Raw genomic sequence first — 17,497 nt, forward strand, 5'->3', positions numbered from 1 at the left:
TTTTCCGGACGGAGATTTGTCCACGGCACCGCAGCCGTCAAAGTTGTGTTTTGAGCTGCTAGAGCCAAAACAGCGATTTCTCGGCTGTTTTCTGCCGAAACAAGCCCATCAAAAATCCCGTCCACATATTCCTGGAGTTTCATCACGTAACGGACACATTCCGTGCGATTTGCCGGCGCAGAGGCACCAATTGTGGCTCTCAATGCCAAAAGTTGTGGGGTAAGAGTTGCCGACAGTTCCTGGAGAGGAATTGGACAGGGGGGAGTATTCGGAAGGACAATCATTCGAGAATTGAGATGTCTGGATGTATCAATGTTGTGTTTTTTTTGTGGTACGTAGTTTTTGTTGGTACTGGTAGTGGTACTAGTATTGATGTAATAGTACTAGTAGTAGTAGCTGTACTAGTAGTAGCAGTAGTAGTAGCAGTAGTAGTAGTACTGATAATGGTGGTGATGGGAGTGAGTTTTGTGAGATACCAGGTTAAATATCAGATTTGAATATTCGAACAATAAATTGATCTCTCTTAGTAAGAATTTTGATTTATCAATTTGCCAGATATTGAGAACGTTGTGGGCTATGTCACTTTAATCCGTGGAGCTCTAATCGTATCTTTCTATGTCGGCTATAGATCCTGATGAATATAAATTGTCTTTTTTCAAATTTTCATTTGACATATTCGAGTCATATACAAGTGTTTGCTTGGTCGACTGAGTTAGAGCTGGTTACAGGGCCTACTAACAGCGGGCATTTATACAGCTCATAAGCTTCGTATCCCTGGGAATCCAATTTAATAAATCCATAATATACTCCATTTTTGACTACAAGCTTAAGCTCGGCTATTTTGAATTTCGTGAACCAAACTACTCTACCATCTCCAAGAGATCACAAACTGCAAGATCGAATTAGCATTAAATGAAAGCACGATTCTTGAAGTGAAAGAAAAAACAAGAAAATAATTACCCTGAAGGAGATTACACAAAAGCGACAAGCGGAAGAAGAAGGCACAACTTGCAAATGTCCATTGTAGCTGCAGCGCCGAAGACTTGCCCTGATCCACCTTGTGAAGTACTTGCAATTGATTCGCTGGATGTGCTCTGCTCGGAAGATATAGTTGCGAATGTGTTCGAAGTGAGAGTAATAGTAGGCGAATCTTGAGTTGAACTTGGAAAGGCAGAAGTTTCGGCAAAGGGTGAAACTTGAGGTGAGGAACTGGGCGTAATCGTTGTATTTGAGCCAGAGGATTTTGCCGTAACTGTACTCATGCTCAGCATCATCGAGGCAGAGGAAGTGTTGACAGAAGTCACAGAAGAAGACAAGGAGGAAGTAAAAACTGTGTTGGTTTGGGAGCAGCTAGAGAAGCACGACCCAGTTGATAGCTTGGTATTAATAGAAACAGATGGAACAACCGTAGAAACACCAATGCTGGAGACATCTGAACTAATTGAGCCGATGGAAGAACCGATTGAAGGTCCCAAAGATCCAATAATCAGTGAACCGGGAAATTGAGGTATGCCCGATGGACATAGACAAACAGAAGGAACCAGATACGAAGGTCTGTTTGAACTGTATGATAACTGACTGCCATTGTAAGAGAATCGTGACAAATCATAGCCAATACCAATGAGAATGCTATAGTTCAAGTTCTTGGTTATCAAGGTAAAATATCCTGTCTGTTGGTAATAGTCGATCAGAACAATGTTGCTTTCAAATTTCATGATATTGCCTTGGCTGAATCCAAGCACTTGGTAAGACACCAGCTTTCCGCCAACAAACTCTGTAGGCTGGAAATAAATCAGCGCCGATGGGTCGGATAAATAGAATATTATGTGGTATCCGTACAGTGCATATGTCACAGTGTATTTGGCTTTAGGACCAATATTGAAACATCCCGAGCCAAACAGAGACTGGAAATAATTTCCAACAGCCACATTGATCAAACAAACAACACCTTCGTTATGAAAATCGACTGGACTTGTCAGAAGAATATCGAATAATCCATTTGTATCGGAGGTGCTATAGGCGATAATAGAGCCGAAGTTCGTGATGGTGCTGTTGGTGGTCAAAATGAACGAGGGCGTCAGAAAACCTTTTTGTGGACTCAATCCCAAGTAGATCTGTCCCTTGTTTTCAAGATAAGGTACCTTTAACGTCTGACTCGTTATTTTCTCGGCCGCCAAGGAGTCAATCGAAATTAGACCGGAGGATGCTACATGGATTGTGTTAATATTGATAATGCCCTTGTATCCTAAACTAACATAGAGCTGGCCATCAATCTGAATCTTGGGACCTGCGAGTTTTCCTGAGAAATTCCCTAGCGCATAGTAGATGCCGTTGGAAACTAATTCAAGATTAATAACATCAACACTATCGTAATCAATGGTATTTTCAGAAACGACTAGCGCTTCGCAAATGGCTAAGTAGGTTAGATACTTCAAAAAGTGCATTATTGGTACCAATCAAAGATTTGCATCGGTTTTACGCTCAATTTTATACTTTCGTATCTCATGACCATTGATCTACTTGGGGATGACGAATTGCAGGCCGCCGAAAGCTTACTGGTCCACATTGACTTTATAGAGTATGAGCTCTTTTTCAGCCCCACTAAAATTGAAGGTCATGCAGGGCGCCAACCTTATTTTTAGAATGGAGTGCACCTTCCTCGTATATATTTCAGCTGTCCTGTTCACAAGCAGCTAGTGTCGGAGTTAGCGTCCTGAATTGGCAGTTTCCACAGATCTGATGATCTTTCATTGATTTGACAAAGTTACATCATTTGTCTTGTTTCAAGAGGCAAGGCACAAAATATGAAAAGAGAAACGTCCTCATTGCACATAGGCGATATAGTGAAATTGCCAAGGACAACGTGTAAGCTGTTCGTCCTTCGATTAAATTTGAGATACCGAGTAATAGAACTGACATACTAGAAAGAGTGTAGAAAGTAACGAGCATCGGGTTTAGTCTTTAAAAAAAAAAGTACCCTATTTCGTATTTAACTCTTTTTGCGATTGAGATTTTTGTTCAATGATCCTGTCAAATACCTTATCCGCTTTTCTGTTTCTGGCACTGTCAAGATATGGATCAGTGCACTCTGATCGTGAAAACAATTCCCTCAGACAATTTGATTTAAATCAGAGGACTGAAGCAGAACCAGCTTTTTCCACAACCCTCGAAAACCTTTTGGAATACAGAGTGTTGCATACTCCGTTCCATCTTGCAACCAAAACGATGGACTGGGAACTACGATTAGAATTCTTCGACAAAAAAAACTTTGATAGCTCTACATACACCTCAGCGTTAACCTCAAAGAGTTTCTTGTACGCTGTTCCAAAAAAATTTCTAACTATTCTTATCCAACACGTCTTCTTACGTGTACTATACACACCTCTACAGTCATACCTAATTACAACAATAACTTCAAGTTCTGCCACTCCTCTTGGACCAATGAATACTTAGTCATTCTTGCTGTTTTATACTCCACTTCAGATTGTTTATATTTGACTAGCAACCTTCTAAAAACTCACAGCCATGGTCGATTACAAGTACGGAGTCGTCATCGACTCAGGATCCTCGGGATCAAGAATCATGGTCTACCGATGGATCAACCCGGCATCTGCCAAGGATATTCTGCCGTCAGAGCTTCCAGACATGTATTTTGACCGTGTGCCGGTGATCAGTCTGGAAGATAATTGGACCACGAAAATCACGCCTGGAATACTGACTTTTGGGTCGAAACCAAAGAAAGTGTGGAATGGTCACTATCGAAAACTTATCCAATTTGCTGAAGGAATTGTTCCCGCAGCGCAGATCCCAGAAACTCCCATCTATGTCTTGAGCACTGCTGGAATGAGACTTCTTCCTGAGAAACAGCGCTCAGATGTATTGCATCAAACTTGTAAACTGATCCAGCGCAATTCGCGATTTCTTCTACCGGACTGTTCCGAGCATGTCAAGGTCATTGATGGGTCAACAGAGGGGACCTATGGCTGGCTAGCCTTGAACTACTTGATGGGGCTGTTCAATAGACACTCTACATCTGAGTCCGTAGGGTTCTTAGATATGGGTGGTGCATCTACACAAATTGCATTCGTTCCATCGGAGGCTGAGATTTCCAAACATGATGAGGATTTGGCCACAGTGGTCTTGAGGAAGAACGATGGAAGTTCCCATACGTGGCGTTTATTTGTAGAAACATGGCTCGGTTTTGGCGCTAACCAGGCTCGTGCGCGCCACTTGAATGCCTTGATCAATTTATATGTCGGTTCTAATCCAGTGACCAAACGGAAGGTGATCAAGGATCCATGTATGCCTGCTGGCGCGTTACTCAAAGACTACGAGTACCAGGGTCAGAAATACTCCATTCAAGGTACCGGTAGCTATGAGCAGTGTCTTCGTGATACTTATCCTTTGTTGATGAAGCATCTCCCTTGTAAAGAGGATCCTTGTCTCTTCAACGGTGTCCATGCCCCGAAAATGGATTTCGAAAAAGACAAGTTCGTTGGGATTTCTGAGTACTGGTACTCTGCCAATGATATTTTCCATAGCGGTGGTGAATATAACTTCCACACGTTCAATGAGAAAGTCAAGACATTTTGCGATAGCAACTGGGATACTGTTAGGAGAAACTCAAAGAAGGGCGACTACCTGAAATTGCCGGAGAGAGCATTGCTTGATGCATGTTTCAAGGCTACTTGGGTTCTCAATGTTTTACATGAAGGTTTTGGATTGCCTCGCCTCAATGTTGATATAAAGGATCCAGGAGAAATGGAAACAGACAAGGAAGTAAAGAAAGTCCATGTTCCTTTTAAGTCCGCTCAATCAGTGGATGGAAAAGAGCTCTCTTGGACACTCGGAAAAATTCTTTTGGTTGCATCATCCCAAATTCCAACTCAAGATGCAAGACCCGTTGGTATCACAGGAAAATCGCTAGTTGATATCGACTATGATTCTGACGATGAAATATCAAAAAATAGTATCGCAGTTCTCTGGTGGTGGTTTTTTGCATTTGTGATCATCCTGGCCTTATTAAGATTCGAGCGGAGACGCTTGAGAAGATTCTACTCCGAGGTGATGAACGTCGCACCACGAAACGTGAAGCCTAAATTCAAGAATGTTCTTGCTTCTCTTCGGAATTCGAGCCCAGAGTTTTTGAAACCTCCAATTCTGAAGATCATTACGTATATGGAGGTGCAATCACAAGTTGAAATGGACATGCGTTTAGAAGAAGGCTCCGCAAGAGCATCGCCACGAATTGCTCCTCAGCAATCGTTTCTTAGAACAAGATCATCCATAAATTTGGCGACTGACGGACAGAACCCTTCACTGAATCTTGAATTTATGAACAAACCTTTCCTCAATCCCAAGACCGCAGCTTCACTCTATCAACAGTAAAGCGACTGTCTGAGAACACCATTGAGTATTGTTATGTATTTATTGAGAGCCAAATCGGCATTGGTGCAAACAATTGTACCGGACCAAAAGTTTTGTGGTGGTGGCCCGATAAACAGAATAGAACAAAATTCTTGCTTTAGAAACCGTGGTAGCCAAATAAAATCATCTCAGGCCGTATTACAGTATCCCTTTCTTACGACATTTGTTGACGTTTCAAGTTATATCATATCCAATCTACATAACCGCGAGCCATGGTTCACACAATATAATTAAGCCATGACATAGGGCCATAACTCATTAAATCATCAATAATTTTTTTGGCCCACTTGCTAATTTGAAAACCAATCCTTATGAATTGACATTTGCAGCCAATGTGTTTACCTGCAGTACTATCGATGCTCATCGCACAAATTTACCAGATCCATCTCCACCCCTACATCTTCTCCAAACACAAACACATATTTCTCTAATATGAGAGTCAAAAAGCCAACCTCCAAGAGAAGTACCACGCGTATGCGTGAGGGTATCAAGAAAAAGGCCGCTTCTCAACGCAGAAAAAACAAGAAGCTCGCCAAAAAAGACGTCACCTGGAAGTCTAGAGTCAACAAAGACCCCGGAATTCCTGCTAATTTCCCCTACAAGGACCAGATCATCCAGGAATTGGAGGAGAACAGACGCATTGAAAAGGAGAAGAAGGAAGAGCTCCGCAGACAAAGACAAGAAGCCAGAGAGGCTGCTTTGGCCAGTGGAGTCACAGGCGATGATGCCATGGAAGAGAGTGACAGCGACGATGCGGGTGAAAACGGAATGGCCGCTTTGATGGAATCTGCTAGACAAGCCGCAGTAAACTACGATGGTGAGGAGGAGCCAGATTCTATGGAAGAGGATTTGGAGATCGTAGACCTTGAGGTTTCCGACACCGAAGTCGATGGTGGTGACTTGGACAAGTCCAGAAAGGCATACGACAAGATTTTCAAAACCGTAGTTGAGGCATCAGACGTGGTGTTGTATGTTTTGGATGCTCGTGACCCGGAGTCAACCCGTTCCAGAAAGGTCGAGGAGGCTGTCTTGCAGTCCGGCGGTAAGAGATTGATCTTGATTTTGAACAAGGTCGACTTGGTTCCTACTCCAGTTTTGACGCAATGGCTCAATTTCTTGAAGCTGTCGTTTCCTACCATCCCAGTGAAGGCCTCGCCAGGTGCTGTGGGCCTGAGCACATACAACAAGAATCTTTCTAGTGCTATGACTGCCAATGCTCTTCTACAAGCACTCAAGTCGTACGCAAACAAGGCAAACCTCAAAAGATCTATCGTCGTGGGTGTTATTGGATACCCTAACGTCGGTAAGTCGTCTATTATCAATGCATTGACCAGCAGACACGGAACCAACAAGGCCTGCCCCGTTGGAAACATGGCTGGTGTGACCACACATATGAGAGAAGTTAAGATTGACAACAAACTAAAAATCTTGGACTCTCCAGGTATCGTTTTCCCCGACGAGATCCGCGGACAAAAGCATGTCTCGGAGGCCAAGTTGGCGCTCTTATCTGCCATTTCTGTCAAGAAAATTTCCGACCCTCCATCGGTCATTGAACAGCTTCTAAAGCGTATGGCCAAGGATACTGCCATGGCTGATGCCTTAAAGAAGTACTACGACGTTCCTGCCCTTCCATCCTCAGATTTGAAAGAGTTCACAAAGCACTTTTTGATCCATGTTGCCCGTACCAGAGGTAGATTTTCGCGCGGTGGTGTCCCTAACTTGGATTCCGCTGCCTTGGCTGTTTTGAACGATTGGAGAGACGGCAGAATCACCGGCTGGGTCTTGCCAAGTGCCTCCAGAAGCTCTGCTGCCGAGGAGAGACCTCTTGATGCTCCTAAGAGTGCATTGAGAGGCGAGAAGGAGCCTGCCAAGGTTGAGAACACCACTGTGGTCAGCGAATGGGCTGCTGAGTTCGACTTGGACGGTTTGTTGGGTGACAACTTTGGCCTTGGTGCTTAATTGGAGCAGATGCTTGCTTTTTAGGGATAATATCTGGAATATCTGGAAAATACATGTCAATTACTAGTAAGAACATCGAAGTGTAGCTGCGAGAGCAAACCAGTAGTAAAATCATGATAGTCCACAATCGAACTGATTTAAGACGTTACATAAGAGGTTCTACCTCGTCCTTCCATTGTCATCCTCATTGTTGTGTTTGAGTACCCCACACTTTAAAGTATTACAGGATACGATACCACGGATTGAGGGTTTTATTGATGGAAATTTCGAAGTCCAAATCCGTTGCCTAATAACTACGAAACTTCTCTCGGAGGAATTTTATGTGACCCTTCTTGACCTCAAACTAGAAGATATTCTCTTCAAACAAACACTTGCCTACGATCTGACATCCAGAGCCCAATATGTATCAAGTGAACGATCGAATATCAATTAGTGGTCATATGGGATCCGTTAGATACTCTGGGTACCTCCATGTTTGGCCAGATACTTTGGCATATGGCATAGAATGGGACGACTCTTCACGAGGTAAGAACGACGGCACTCTAGAGGGGATAAGATACTTCGAGTGTATTGGCAATGCTGGTTCATTTGTGAAAGCATCGAATTCGAAGATTGATCCGCGAAAACTGTTTACAGAGGCGATTGAGGATCGGTATGGAAGAACCACAAATGACGAGGCTTTGCAGCACTCGATTATGTTCAGCACAAAAACAGTTGAAACTGTAGGATTCGAGAAGCTCAATTCAAAACTTGACGACTACAAAAATCTTTCCACACTTATGTTAGACCGCCAATGTGTTCTGGGAGCTGGAAAAGAAGCGAAGCTACCCAATTTAGAATACCTTGACCTCAGCTATAACTTAATCTCGCTGTGGCATGAGATTGAGGAGATTTTAAATCGAACGCCGAATTTAAAAGGTCTTAATTTGAACGGAAACCGTCTCGGCGGCGGCCTTCTAGCGCAGTTCCCAGAAACACTCACCGACCTTTCGCTATGTGACTGCAATTTGGATTCTGAAATATTGTCGCAGCTACATAACTCAAGCATCAACAAACTTGAGCTTGCAGGAAACAACTTGACTGACGCCATGTTGGAGAGTTGGTACCCACCACTGACATTAAAGGTTCTAGATTTGTCCTACAATAACTTGAGTCGAATCCCACCACAACTCAGCGCTTTTAACATCAACGAAATCTTTCTTCATCATAACTTGGTCAAGGATTTTGAAGAGAAGCATTGCTTTCAACACATTTCAAGCTTGGACGTCAGATACAACCAGTTTTTGACATTTAGTCTGATTGATCCAATCCCACTAGTTTTTCCAAGCTTGAAGCTGTTGAGGTTGAGCCATTGTCCTGCCTTTTCTATGCTTCTGATAGAGAGAATGACCGTATTCCTTATCGGAAGACTACAGTGCATGACTACAAAAGATGGATCGGGAATAGTCAAACTAAATGGAAGTGGGCTACTGTGTTCGGAAGTACTCGAGGCAGAGCTTTTTTTTGCCAGTCAATTGAGAAATGGACTGGTGGCTGCTATTAATAATCCGTCCAGAATGAGATATTATCAAGAGAAGTACAACGTCAATCTACAGAAACAGAACCAAAGTGTGCAAAGCGACCGGATCATCGAACTCTATGTTTACAATGTCAAGGATTCTAGTCTCATTCTCAAACGCAAGTTTTTACAGAACAACACCGTGCTTCGACTCAAAGGATGCATTGCAAGACAGACACGACTCTCAGTACCCCATTTCACGGTGTCTTTTCATATGTACAACGATGAGAATAGCTCGCCACGGGTTCTAGATGACGACATTGCGCTTCTTCTGAGTCTCAGCTTTGTACCATCGCAAAAATTGTACGTTTCCTTGAAGGAAAACTGCCATTTGCACTAACACTCCAAGTTCATTCCAAGTTCACTTCATTCACCTTTATTGTCAATTACACCAATAGAAAAATTACCCTGTTTATGCGCTCTCGCTGTGGAGCCACAAACCGTCACCCAAATAATGCAACAACTCAATGCCAATGCCCTTGTTTTTGGCCTTGATGTCATCCGTGCTCATGGTCAATCTACCTACAGCCAAAGCATTCTCTTTACCTTCCGCGTAAATGGTCACAATCGAGTCCTTCTCGATATTCTCGTCGGGCAACTTTGCTCCGGCAGAGGTCAAACCAGGACACATCACGTTGGCACCCGAAAGAACGAATTTGATAGCACCTCTGTCCACCTGGACCTTCTGGAAGCAGTCTGGGTATTTATGGACGGTTTTCAACGTAGGAACGATATCGTCAAAGGTCTGGAAAACAACCACCTCATTTTCTACAGAGTACAACAGGATTTTGTCCTCACATTTGATCAAAATGGCCTGCGACTTCTTAGGAATGATCGCATCGACAATGGGCTCAATGTCGGGGTATTGCGATGCAAAGTTGGACTTCAAGCCTCTTTGTGCAGATGACTTGATGTTGGAGCGAGAATGGATCTCTGCTTTGCCGAATTTCTTAAACATATGTGGTTTGGGTGTGAAAAACCGGGGATGTTCAGAAGAAGTGTAGATGTAGAGGTAGATTTTCAGGGCAATCTGCAGGAACAAATACAACAGTAGTGGTATCGAAAAAATACTAAGAGCGATTGCTCAAATTCCTAGCTTTTAAAAAGTGGTTTGTTAAGGCCGATAATTACAGTGCCGCCATCCGGTTTCCCTTGGCGTCACCGCACTCAAAAGAAGCCAATTTCACTTTGGCCCATTACATTTTGTTTCCGAAAAAACATGCTGTATCCAGCTCAAGATGACACATCTTCCACGTCACCGAGCGAGGCACAAGGCGTGTTCTACAATTTCTACAAGCTACTCTGGCCAAATGTTCTCACTTGAACAGAGAAGCAGCTGGCCTTCGAAGAAGTGCCTAGGCTTTGAAAAAGGAGTCCAAAAATTCCCTGTGACGACGCCGAAACGACGCCAAAGGAGCTGTCAGGTTATAGTTTTCAACCAGCAAAAACATGATCTCGGACGAATCCTCACTGAAACATGTAATGCCCCTGCATAAAGATAGAGAGGAAAATATCTGGGGTGGGAATTGAGGAGGGTATTTATACTGGCAGAGACTTTGGGCGGGTAACTCCGTAGCCGGCTTACAATGTGCAGTCGCTAACAATTCCAAATCGAGTAAGTACCTTTAAATCGCCATTCAGTCATTGTATTAATAAATAATATAGGGTTTTATTGCGAGCCAAACATATCAGCAAAAGGAGGCTGCGGTTTCGTGGCTAATGTATCGTACAATTCCAAAGCATCTTCAGCAACATCATTTTCCAACTTACGCAGCAGCAGACAAAACGAAATGTATCTCAGCGAATTCTTGCTGTGACTTACCTCGTATCCATCTTGTGGAGTATACAGAATCGACGAATAGTCAAGTTTCTCGTTGTGCTCTGGGGTAGCGTAATAGTGGAGATAAAGCTCTTGCTTTTGGTCATCGGTAAGGAGCCCAGCATTAGGATCTACCTTGAAGATTTCTTCCTCCATAGGGTCTTGCGACTTTTCAATCATCTGGGGCGCTTTTGATTTTTGTTTTGGTCCTGACGTAGGCTCTAATGCATTTGCAGGAGCAAGAGATTTTGGAACCTCAACCCCTAAAGAGGCTTCTCGCTCCCAGTGCAATTGCGTCTTCTTTGCAAGCGCCAAGATATCCTCGTCGTCACTAAAATCGTCGTCCTCTGAAACCTCGACTTTTGTAGGTAAGTCATCTTTGGGATCAGTCGCCAGCATGCTCGGCATAGTTGCAGCTATGTTGTGGGGGGACGCCATCTGCTTGTCTTCTTTGAAGGATTTGGGAGACAGAGTTGCCGCTTTGGCTGATTCCAATACACCACTGGGGTTTCGCCAATTAAATATCTCTTGTTGACGTAACACCTTGGGTTTCAGAGGACCAAGCAGTTTTCCAGTAGCTCTCAATGCAAGTTTGTGTGGTGGTGCTCTTAGCGGCGGCTTTTCAAGAGGTGGCACTTTTGGTGAAGGCTTCTCCAAATGTATTTCTTCTGTCTTTGCATGTTGAGAATCCAAACTCAGAAGTATTGTGTCTGTAGCTGGCTTCTTTGCAAGCAATATGTCATCGTCAGAATCCAATAGACTGTCTAGGAAGTCAGATCCATGCTCTTCGATCCTTCTCTTCTTTGCTGTCTCTGGATCATCGCCTCTCAAAACCTGGCCTGCCAGTCGAAAACCAGCTTCGACATCATCGGGCATAAAAAATCGCTTTTGAATTTTATCGCTTTTTGCTGAAGCCCTAGTTGAGTTCTGCTTCAGCTTGGTACTCGTGGCTGTTTTTGTTTTTGAGGTGCCTCCTGTTTTTGCGCCGGTGTTCGACTGGGTCATATATTTTGTAGCAAGTCGAATAATCTCATCTTCGTCGTCTACTTGCTCAATTTCTGAGTTTTCACGAGGGATTTCGATTTTCTTCTCCTCTACTCTAGGTGCAAAACGAGCAGGGAGTATACGGTTCTGTTCATTCATTTGCACTAATCCCTTCATGATGTGTTGCTGGATGTATTCGTAGTGCTCCATGGCAGAATTAAATTTGGTCTCCTCGTTATTTGAAAATAGCATGATGACTTTTCCGTCTCGATTACGACCTGTTCTTCCCATTCGTTGAACGTTTTTGATCGGCGAGGACGTAGAGTCGTAGCAGATAATTAAATCAACCTCACCGATATCCAATCCCTCCTCACCAATCGAAGTTGCTACCAAAATGTTATACTCTCCAGCTTTAAACTTTTTGATGATTTCCTTTTGCATTTTTTGATTCATTCCGGAAACTTGTGCCAGCTCCGACGATGTTTGAGTATCTTTATCGGCCTTTTTCTTCTTGGGAGCTGGGTCACCAGCTTTTTTCTTCTTACCTTTGTTCAAAAAAATCTCCTCGTCGAACTTTTCCTTCTCTTTAGCCTGCCCAATAAAGATATGCGGCTTAAGTGTTTCTGGGTTTTTCCTTTCGATGGCCCGTACAAGGTCCAACGCGGACAGCCTTAGCTCTGTAAATATGATAACTCGAGAATCTGGATTTAAAGACTCTTTGAAGAATTTGTTAAGCTCTGATATTGTAATGGACATTTTCTCGTGGCCGAGAAAATTTGGATCAGCAACAGTTGTCTTGCAATTGGCCATCAACTTCTTGAGACTATCATTACAGTAAAATTTAGCCGCATTGTGATTCGTAGACTTTCCATTGTTGTATTTGGTAGTGAACTCGATGTATTTTTCCAGGAAATACTCATAGAATGTTCTTAACCCATAAATGTGAAGCCGCCGCAAACATTGACCAGCGACAGATAAAACCTGGAGGAGGAAAAAGCTCGTCCACTTCAATGCCTCGGGAATGCCTGGGTCCCTTTTGATCCGCTGTTGAGCCTCAATAGCCATGAGTGAATTGATTTTATGAGGGTCACTAATATCGAAGATTCGTTTCTGGTTTGCGATTCGAAGCACAGGAGTTATCGCTTCACAGATTGCTTCAACTGCAATGTAGACGTCGTCTGTCAATCCCACGTTGATGCGCTCAATCTTCTTTCGTTTGAGATACTTGAAAATATCAATGCTTCTCTCGGTTCGAACTTCAACATAAGATATCTTAAGATTGTCCACAATCTCTTGCACAGCATCAGCTTTCGATGCGGGCGTCGCGGTAAGCGCCAATATCCTAAAGGACTTGGAAAACCTAGAGATGAACTTGACTACATTGTTATATGCATAGTTACCTTTAGCACGATGAGCCTCATCTACCACAAGAAGCACTATCAGTTTCGGATGCACAATGCCTGCCGTCAAGTCATTTTCCACCACCTGTGGTGTAGTAAAGAATACAGACTTTTCCGCCCAAATCTCTGCACGATTCTTCCGAGTTCGGTCTAGAAGAATGGCTGCTTTGGACGATGGAATCCCCGTGATGCTGCAACATGCTTTGATCTGCTGTGCAACCAAAGGCTTCGTTGGTGCCATGAAGATAATCTTCAGTTCGGGAAACCACCGAAGATAATTGTACATTACCGTACTGGCAATAAAAGTCTTACCCAAACCTGTCGGTAGGGCAACTAACACATTGTGGAATAGTGCCCGGTTGACAATTGAGTACTGATAATCTCTTATGGGGAGATTGGTCGGATAGATATAAGTGTCCAATTGCGACTCGTCTAGCTTGTGGTGGGTTGGAATCTGGCCAGCCGCAGACTTCTTATCGGTCTGTTTGACTTTCTCCAAGACTTCTAGATCTAGATCATCGTCTAATTCTTCTAGATCAGAAGACATTGTTGCCGTTGGTAGTGCATGAAGGAAGAGACTATATGATAATGAACACTTGATACAAGCTGGAATACAATAAATGTGTTGGCAACATCAAATTTACATTGTGATATTTATAAAAACAGTTGATACATTGTTTTGAAAGCTAAGCTTACGAAGACGAGAAGACACCCTTGGTCTCCAGATTTATAGAACAAGGTCTGATCTAATGTCAAAATCACATGAAAGGTCATGTAACACATTTGCGAATATCTAAACTAACGACTTTGAATATTTATATACCATAGATCCCGCGTCCACCGTTTGTTCGGAAGACGTGTTTCAAATGGGTTTCAGACCTGCAGACAAATGATCCAACGTTTGATCGATACTACTCAAGGATACTGGTCAATTTGCAGAAGATAAAGAAATGAGCGGCAAAGACTCTCTCAATGATGTATATGCACCCATATCTGAAGCTTTGGCACGAATGAATGGAGCCTTGGGGCTGCTCTTGACCACACATGACGATTTTGTTCTTCAAAACGTCAAAACGATGAATTCTGTCAAAACTTTAAGTCCAGCTCGGAGGGCAATGGAAGCCTCGTTGAGGGAAAATCCATGAAAGCTCTCTTTTACAGCTGGGTTCGTCGAGGGCGTTGGAATTGTAGTCTGATTAAACTGGAAACCAAACAAGATTCGTATGGTGGCATTCGAAGAAGCTATACGAAATCACTTGCCTTTAAGAGCTGTTATTCATAAAGAGAGTTGAATGCTTTCACGACCTTTTCATGATTGTGCCCGATAATGTGGAGCCCGATAAAACTCAATTGGTCGATGTAAGACGATTCTCAATATGGTTCGTATATCCTCTCAAAGTCATCCTAGACCAGAGATACCCCTTTCCATTGATATTTTCCGGGTGCGCCGCAAACCTCCGCCCAAGATCAAAACCAACCCGAAATGGTCTTGGTCCAAAACAACGCACTTCTTCCTATTGTGAAAGCGGCATTCAGGACACCACAGATCTTTACCCCCGCATGCGCTACTCTTGTCCATCCCGGTTTTGTCCATCCCAACCGTCCGGAAAAACAAAACCTAACGCCGGAGAAAATGACCTTTTCATGTGCTTGGTCATAGATCCGAGAGACGCTGAAAGGTCGGCTCCGATATGCTGTACCATCCCGGAGTTAGACCCGCGGTTTGAAAACCCTAAGCGCCGGTGTTAGTAACGTTATATGTCTGGTTCCTATTGGCTGCATGCACCATTGATAGTTACTTTGGTCCGAACTTACCGGAAAAACTTCGGATTTTGAGGACGCTCATGATTCCTCTCATGCTTCGGATTTAGAGAAATTGTTCATTTGTTTGCGTGTTATCGCTATCGCAAATTCTCCTCGGCCATGCACATGCATTCCGTCAAACATGCACACCTGCTAGAAGCCTTTCGCATGCGCGTACCCCACGGGCAATCTCGGGTACCCCGGATTGCAAAATCTCGGAAGAACTCCATTCAAGCTTCTAGAACAAATTCATCAAGGTGTCGGTTGGAAATGTCCACGAGTAGAGCCCGGTCCAAAACACAGATCAGATGCATGGTATCATCATTAGAACTATTCTGAAAAAAATTAAATTAATTAGGGAATGATTATCTTTCCGATACTTTGCTCTTGCTACTATTCCATTTCCACTCAATTGCACGGCTATTACTGGATTTACTGAATGGTGAACTCCACGCAAAATTGACCACGCATACTTGACCACAAATGAGTGCCAGAAGCAAAAAGCCAATTTGTCGAACGAAAATTCTATTGATTACGAGGCCATCACATAATGCATCCTCCTTGATATCATCGCACGCTCAAGCGAAACGCAATTGACTATTGAAATTGAACCATATTTCACCAATGCGCCACAGCGCCCACGCTCCAAAACCATGAACAGGTAATGCAATTTAGGCTTCTGGCTCGGCGTTCAATTGGTTCTCCTCCCACTATCGCTCAGCTTTTGCAGAATCTCCGCCGCCAAGAGATAAGAGACCCAATCGCTCGTTTAGATAACGATACAGCCGCTTGTTGGAATTGCAACATCTCGGTCATACCCCATCGTTCCCCAATTTATCGAATTCGATCTTTGGTCCCCCACGTCGTAATTACGGCACATTATGCAGCGAAAGTGCCTAATCGGGATGAGGAGTTTCCCCCCTTTCGCAAAGTATCTGTTGGGAGCACCAAACTTTTGATGGAAAGCAACGAAAATATGCAGTTTCAAACCATCTTTTTTTTGACAAGTCTGGCCTTCATTGAAGCGATGCAGAAATAGCCTATTCAGTTTCGGCAATAAGGGGCTTTGGAGAGAAGAGGTATTAGCTTCGTGTGGTGTAAGGCTATTTGAAAACTGGGCGCCCTGAGCTTAATTCGGAATTGGTATGGTCCTAGAATGGAATTGTTATAGGAAGTCTATCCGTGGCGCTTCTTAGCGAGGTCACAGGAACACGGCATTTGGTAATTCCAAGATAAGGAAGCAATTCCAGAAATTGGCCATAACTCAAAAGCAATGATTCAAGTAATTAAACTCTGACCCTCATTTACCAAATCGCTGCAAATATTTTTCCACTCTTTACAAATTGTAAATGTAGTTCTCTTAAACAAGATGTTCTCTTCTCTACACAATAGTTCATTATTCAACTTGTATTACCATTATACATCCTCATTAGTCATTACGCCGCCTCACCTCTACAAACACAGTGTGTCTAAAAAGTAGTAGTCGAAAAGTAGCCCGTTGGCGTACTCGCGCGAGTTGATCACGTAGCTAAACTTGACCAGCTTGCGGCGAGGCTTGGGCGTGGGTGCAAACGGATTGCTTTTTTGCTTCAAAACAGGCTTGATGTGGGAATATTCGGAAAAGTCCTCGTCGTCGCTATCATCGTCAGCTTCGCTGGGAATCGAGTCGCTGGCGAACGACATCAGAGATGACAGACGGAGCGACACGGAGTCGTCAGAGTCCATGTCTACATCCGCGCAGTCCCATTTCTGGAGATTACTCTGCGTAAGCTCGATGCTGTTCTTGTGCGATGGTGCCTCGTAGGGACACACATTGGTATATTTTGGTCCGTAGAGCCATGTGACATCCTGGTACTTGTTCCAGTTAATGGTAGCAGGCAGAATCTCGCTAAGGTTCTTCTGTTGCTTGACCCATCTTCTCCAACTAGTGTTTTCAAGACGACGAGAGATGGTCAGTGGAATGGTCACACTTATATCTTCCTTGTGTGCTTTTATGGAGATGGTGTTGTTCTGTTTCCAGCACACATAGAGATGGTAGTCCGAGATGTAATTGCTGGACAAGTAGTCAACATTCTCTGTGAAAGGAATGCGATGGTGTATGCAAGAATCGTCCATGCTCATTTTCTATTGTATTGCTATCTGTAGTTGCAAATGTGTTTCAGTCAAAGGCTCCACACTAATGAATTAGAAACAAACAAGTATTTGTACGTGAATGCTTTTGTGTTTGCAATGGAAATGAGCCAAATAGCTATATGGCTAGACCCTTTTCTGTGAATGTGAATGTGAAACAATGAGAGCCGCGAAACCGGTTCGACTAGCGCTAGGGTGCAAACGAGTTATGTACAATGGAATAACAAACGTTCGCAGAAGTGAAGTTTGTCAAAAGATGCAAAAGTTTTTTGGGACTGGTAGAATATTCCAGGGGCTGCGGTGCTTATATGTGAAAGGCAATTGTAATACCACACCCGGGGTTGGCTGCAACTATCGGGTAAACTCGTCGGGTAGGATCGGAGATAGGCCAAATACAAGAAGATGAGGCCAACGATG

General features: G+C 43.5%; 7 protein-coding genes across 7 annotated transcripts; 3 read left to right on the forward strand and 4 right to left on the reverse strand.

Annotated features, from left to right (window-relative positions):
* Positions 1–971: 971 nt before the first annotated feature.
* Positions 972–2,444, reverse strand: PUMCH_003469 (uncharacterized protein; the record flags this gene model as incomplete). Its single annotated transcript, XM_063022436.1, has 1 exon — positions 972–2,444. The coding sequence occupies one exon, from the start codon at positions 2,442–2,444 to the stop codon at positions 972–974; it is 1,473 nt and encodes a 490-aa protein (XP_062878506.1).
* Positions 2,445–3,525: 1,081 nt separating this feature from the next.
* PUMCH_003470 (uncharacterized protein) lies at positions 3,526–5,388 on the forward strand (the record flags this gene model as incomplete). The annotated part of the gene is made up of 1 exon (XM_063022437.1): positions 3,526–5,388. One exon carries the CDS (start codon positions 3,526–3,528, stop codon positions 5,386–5,388), a length of 1,863 nt encoding a protein of 620 aa, XP_062878507.1.
* Positions 5,389–5,859: 471 nt separating this feature from the next.
* Positions 5,860–7,386, forward strand: PUMCH_003471 (uncharacterized protein; the record flags this gene model as incomplete). The annotated part of the gene is made up of 1 exon (XM_063022438.1): positions 5,860–7,386. The coding sequence occupies one exon, from the start codon at positions 5,860–5,862 to the stop codon at positions 7,384–7,386; it is 1,527 nt and encodes a 508-aa protein (XP_062878508.1).
* A 401-nt stretch (positions 7,387–7,787) lies between these two features.
* On the forward strand, positions 7,788–9,284 carry PUMCH_003472 (uncharacterized protein; the record flags this gene model as incomplete). The annotated part of the gene is made up of 1 exon (XM_063022439.1): positions 7,788–9,284. The coding sequence occupies one exon, from the start codon at positions 7,788–7,790 to the stop codon at positions 9,282–9,284; it is 1,497 nt and encodes a 498-aa protein (XP_062878509.1).
* A 72-nt stretch (positions 9,285–9,356) lies between these two features.
* On the reverse strand, positions 9,357–9,902 carry PUMCH_003473 (uncharacterized protein; the record flags this gene model as incomplete). The annotated part of the gene is made up of 1 exon (XM_063022440.1): positions 9,357–9,902. One exon carries the CDS (start codon positions 9,900–9,902, stop codon positions 9,357–9,359), a length of 546 nt encoding a protein of 181 aa, XP_062878510.1.
* Positions 9,903–10,613: 711 nt separating this feature from the next.
* PUMCH_003474 (uncharacterized protein) lies at positions 10,614–13,694 on the reverse strand (the record flags this gene model as incomplete). Its single annotated transcript, XM_063022441.1, has 1 exon — positions 10,614–13,694. One exon carries the CDS (start codon positions 13,692–13,694, stop codon positions 10,614–10,616), a length of 3,081 nt encoding a protein of 1,026 aa, XP_062878511.1.
* A 2,708-nt stretch (positions 13,695–16,402) lies between these two features.
* Positions 16,403–17,071, reverse strand: PUMCH_003475 (uncharacterized protein; the record flags this gene model as incomplete). The annotated part of the gene is made up of 1 exon (XM_063022442.1): positions 16,403–17,071. The coding sequence occupies one exon, from the start codon at positions 17,069–17,071 to the stop codon at positions 16,403–16,405; it is 669 nt and encodes a 222-aa protein (XP_062878512.1).
* Positions 17,072–17,497: the final 426 nt, after the last annotated feature.

Source organism: Australozyma saopauloensis, chromosome 4 (assembly GCF_035610405.1).
Source record: "Australozyma saopauloensis chromosome 4, complete sequence".
Lineage (NCBI taxonomy): Eukaryota > Fungi > Ascomycota > Pichiomycetes > Serinales > Metschnikowiaceae > Australozyma > Australozyma saopauloensis.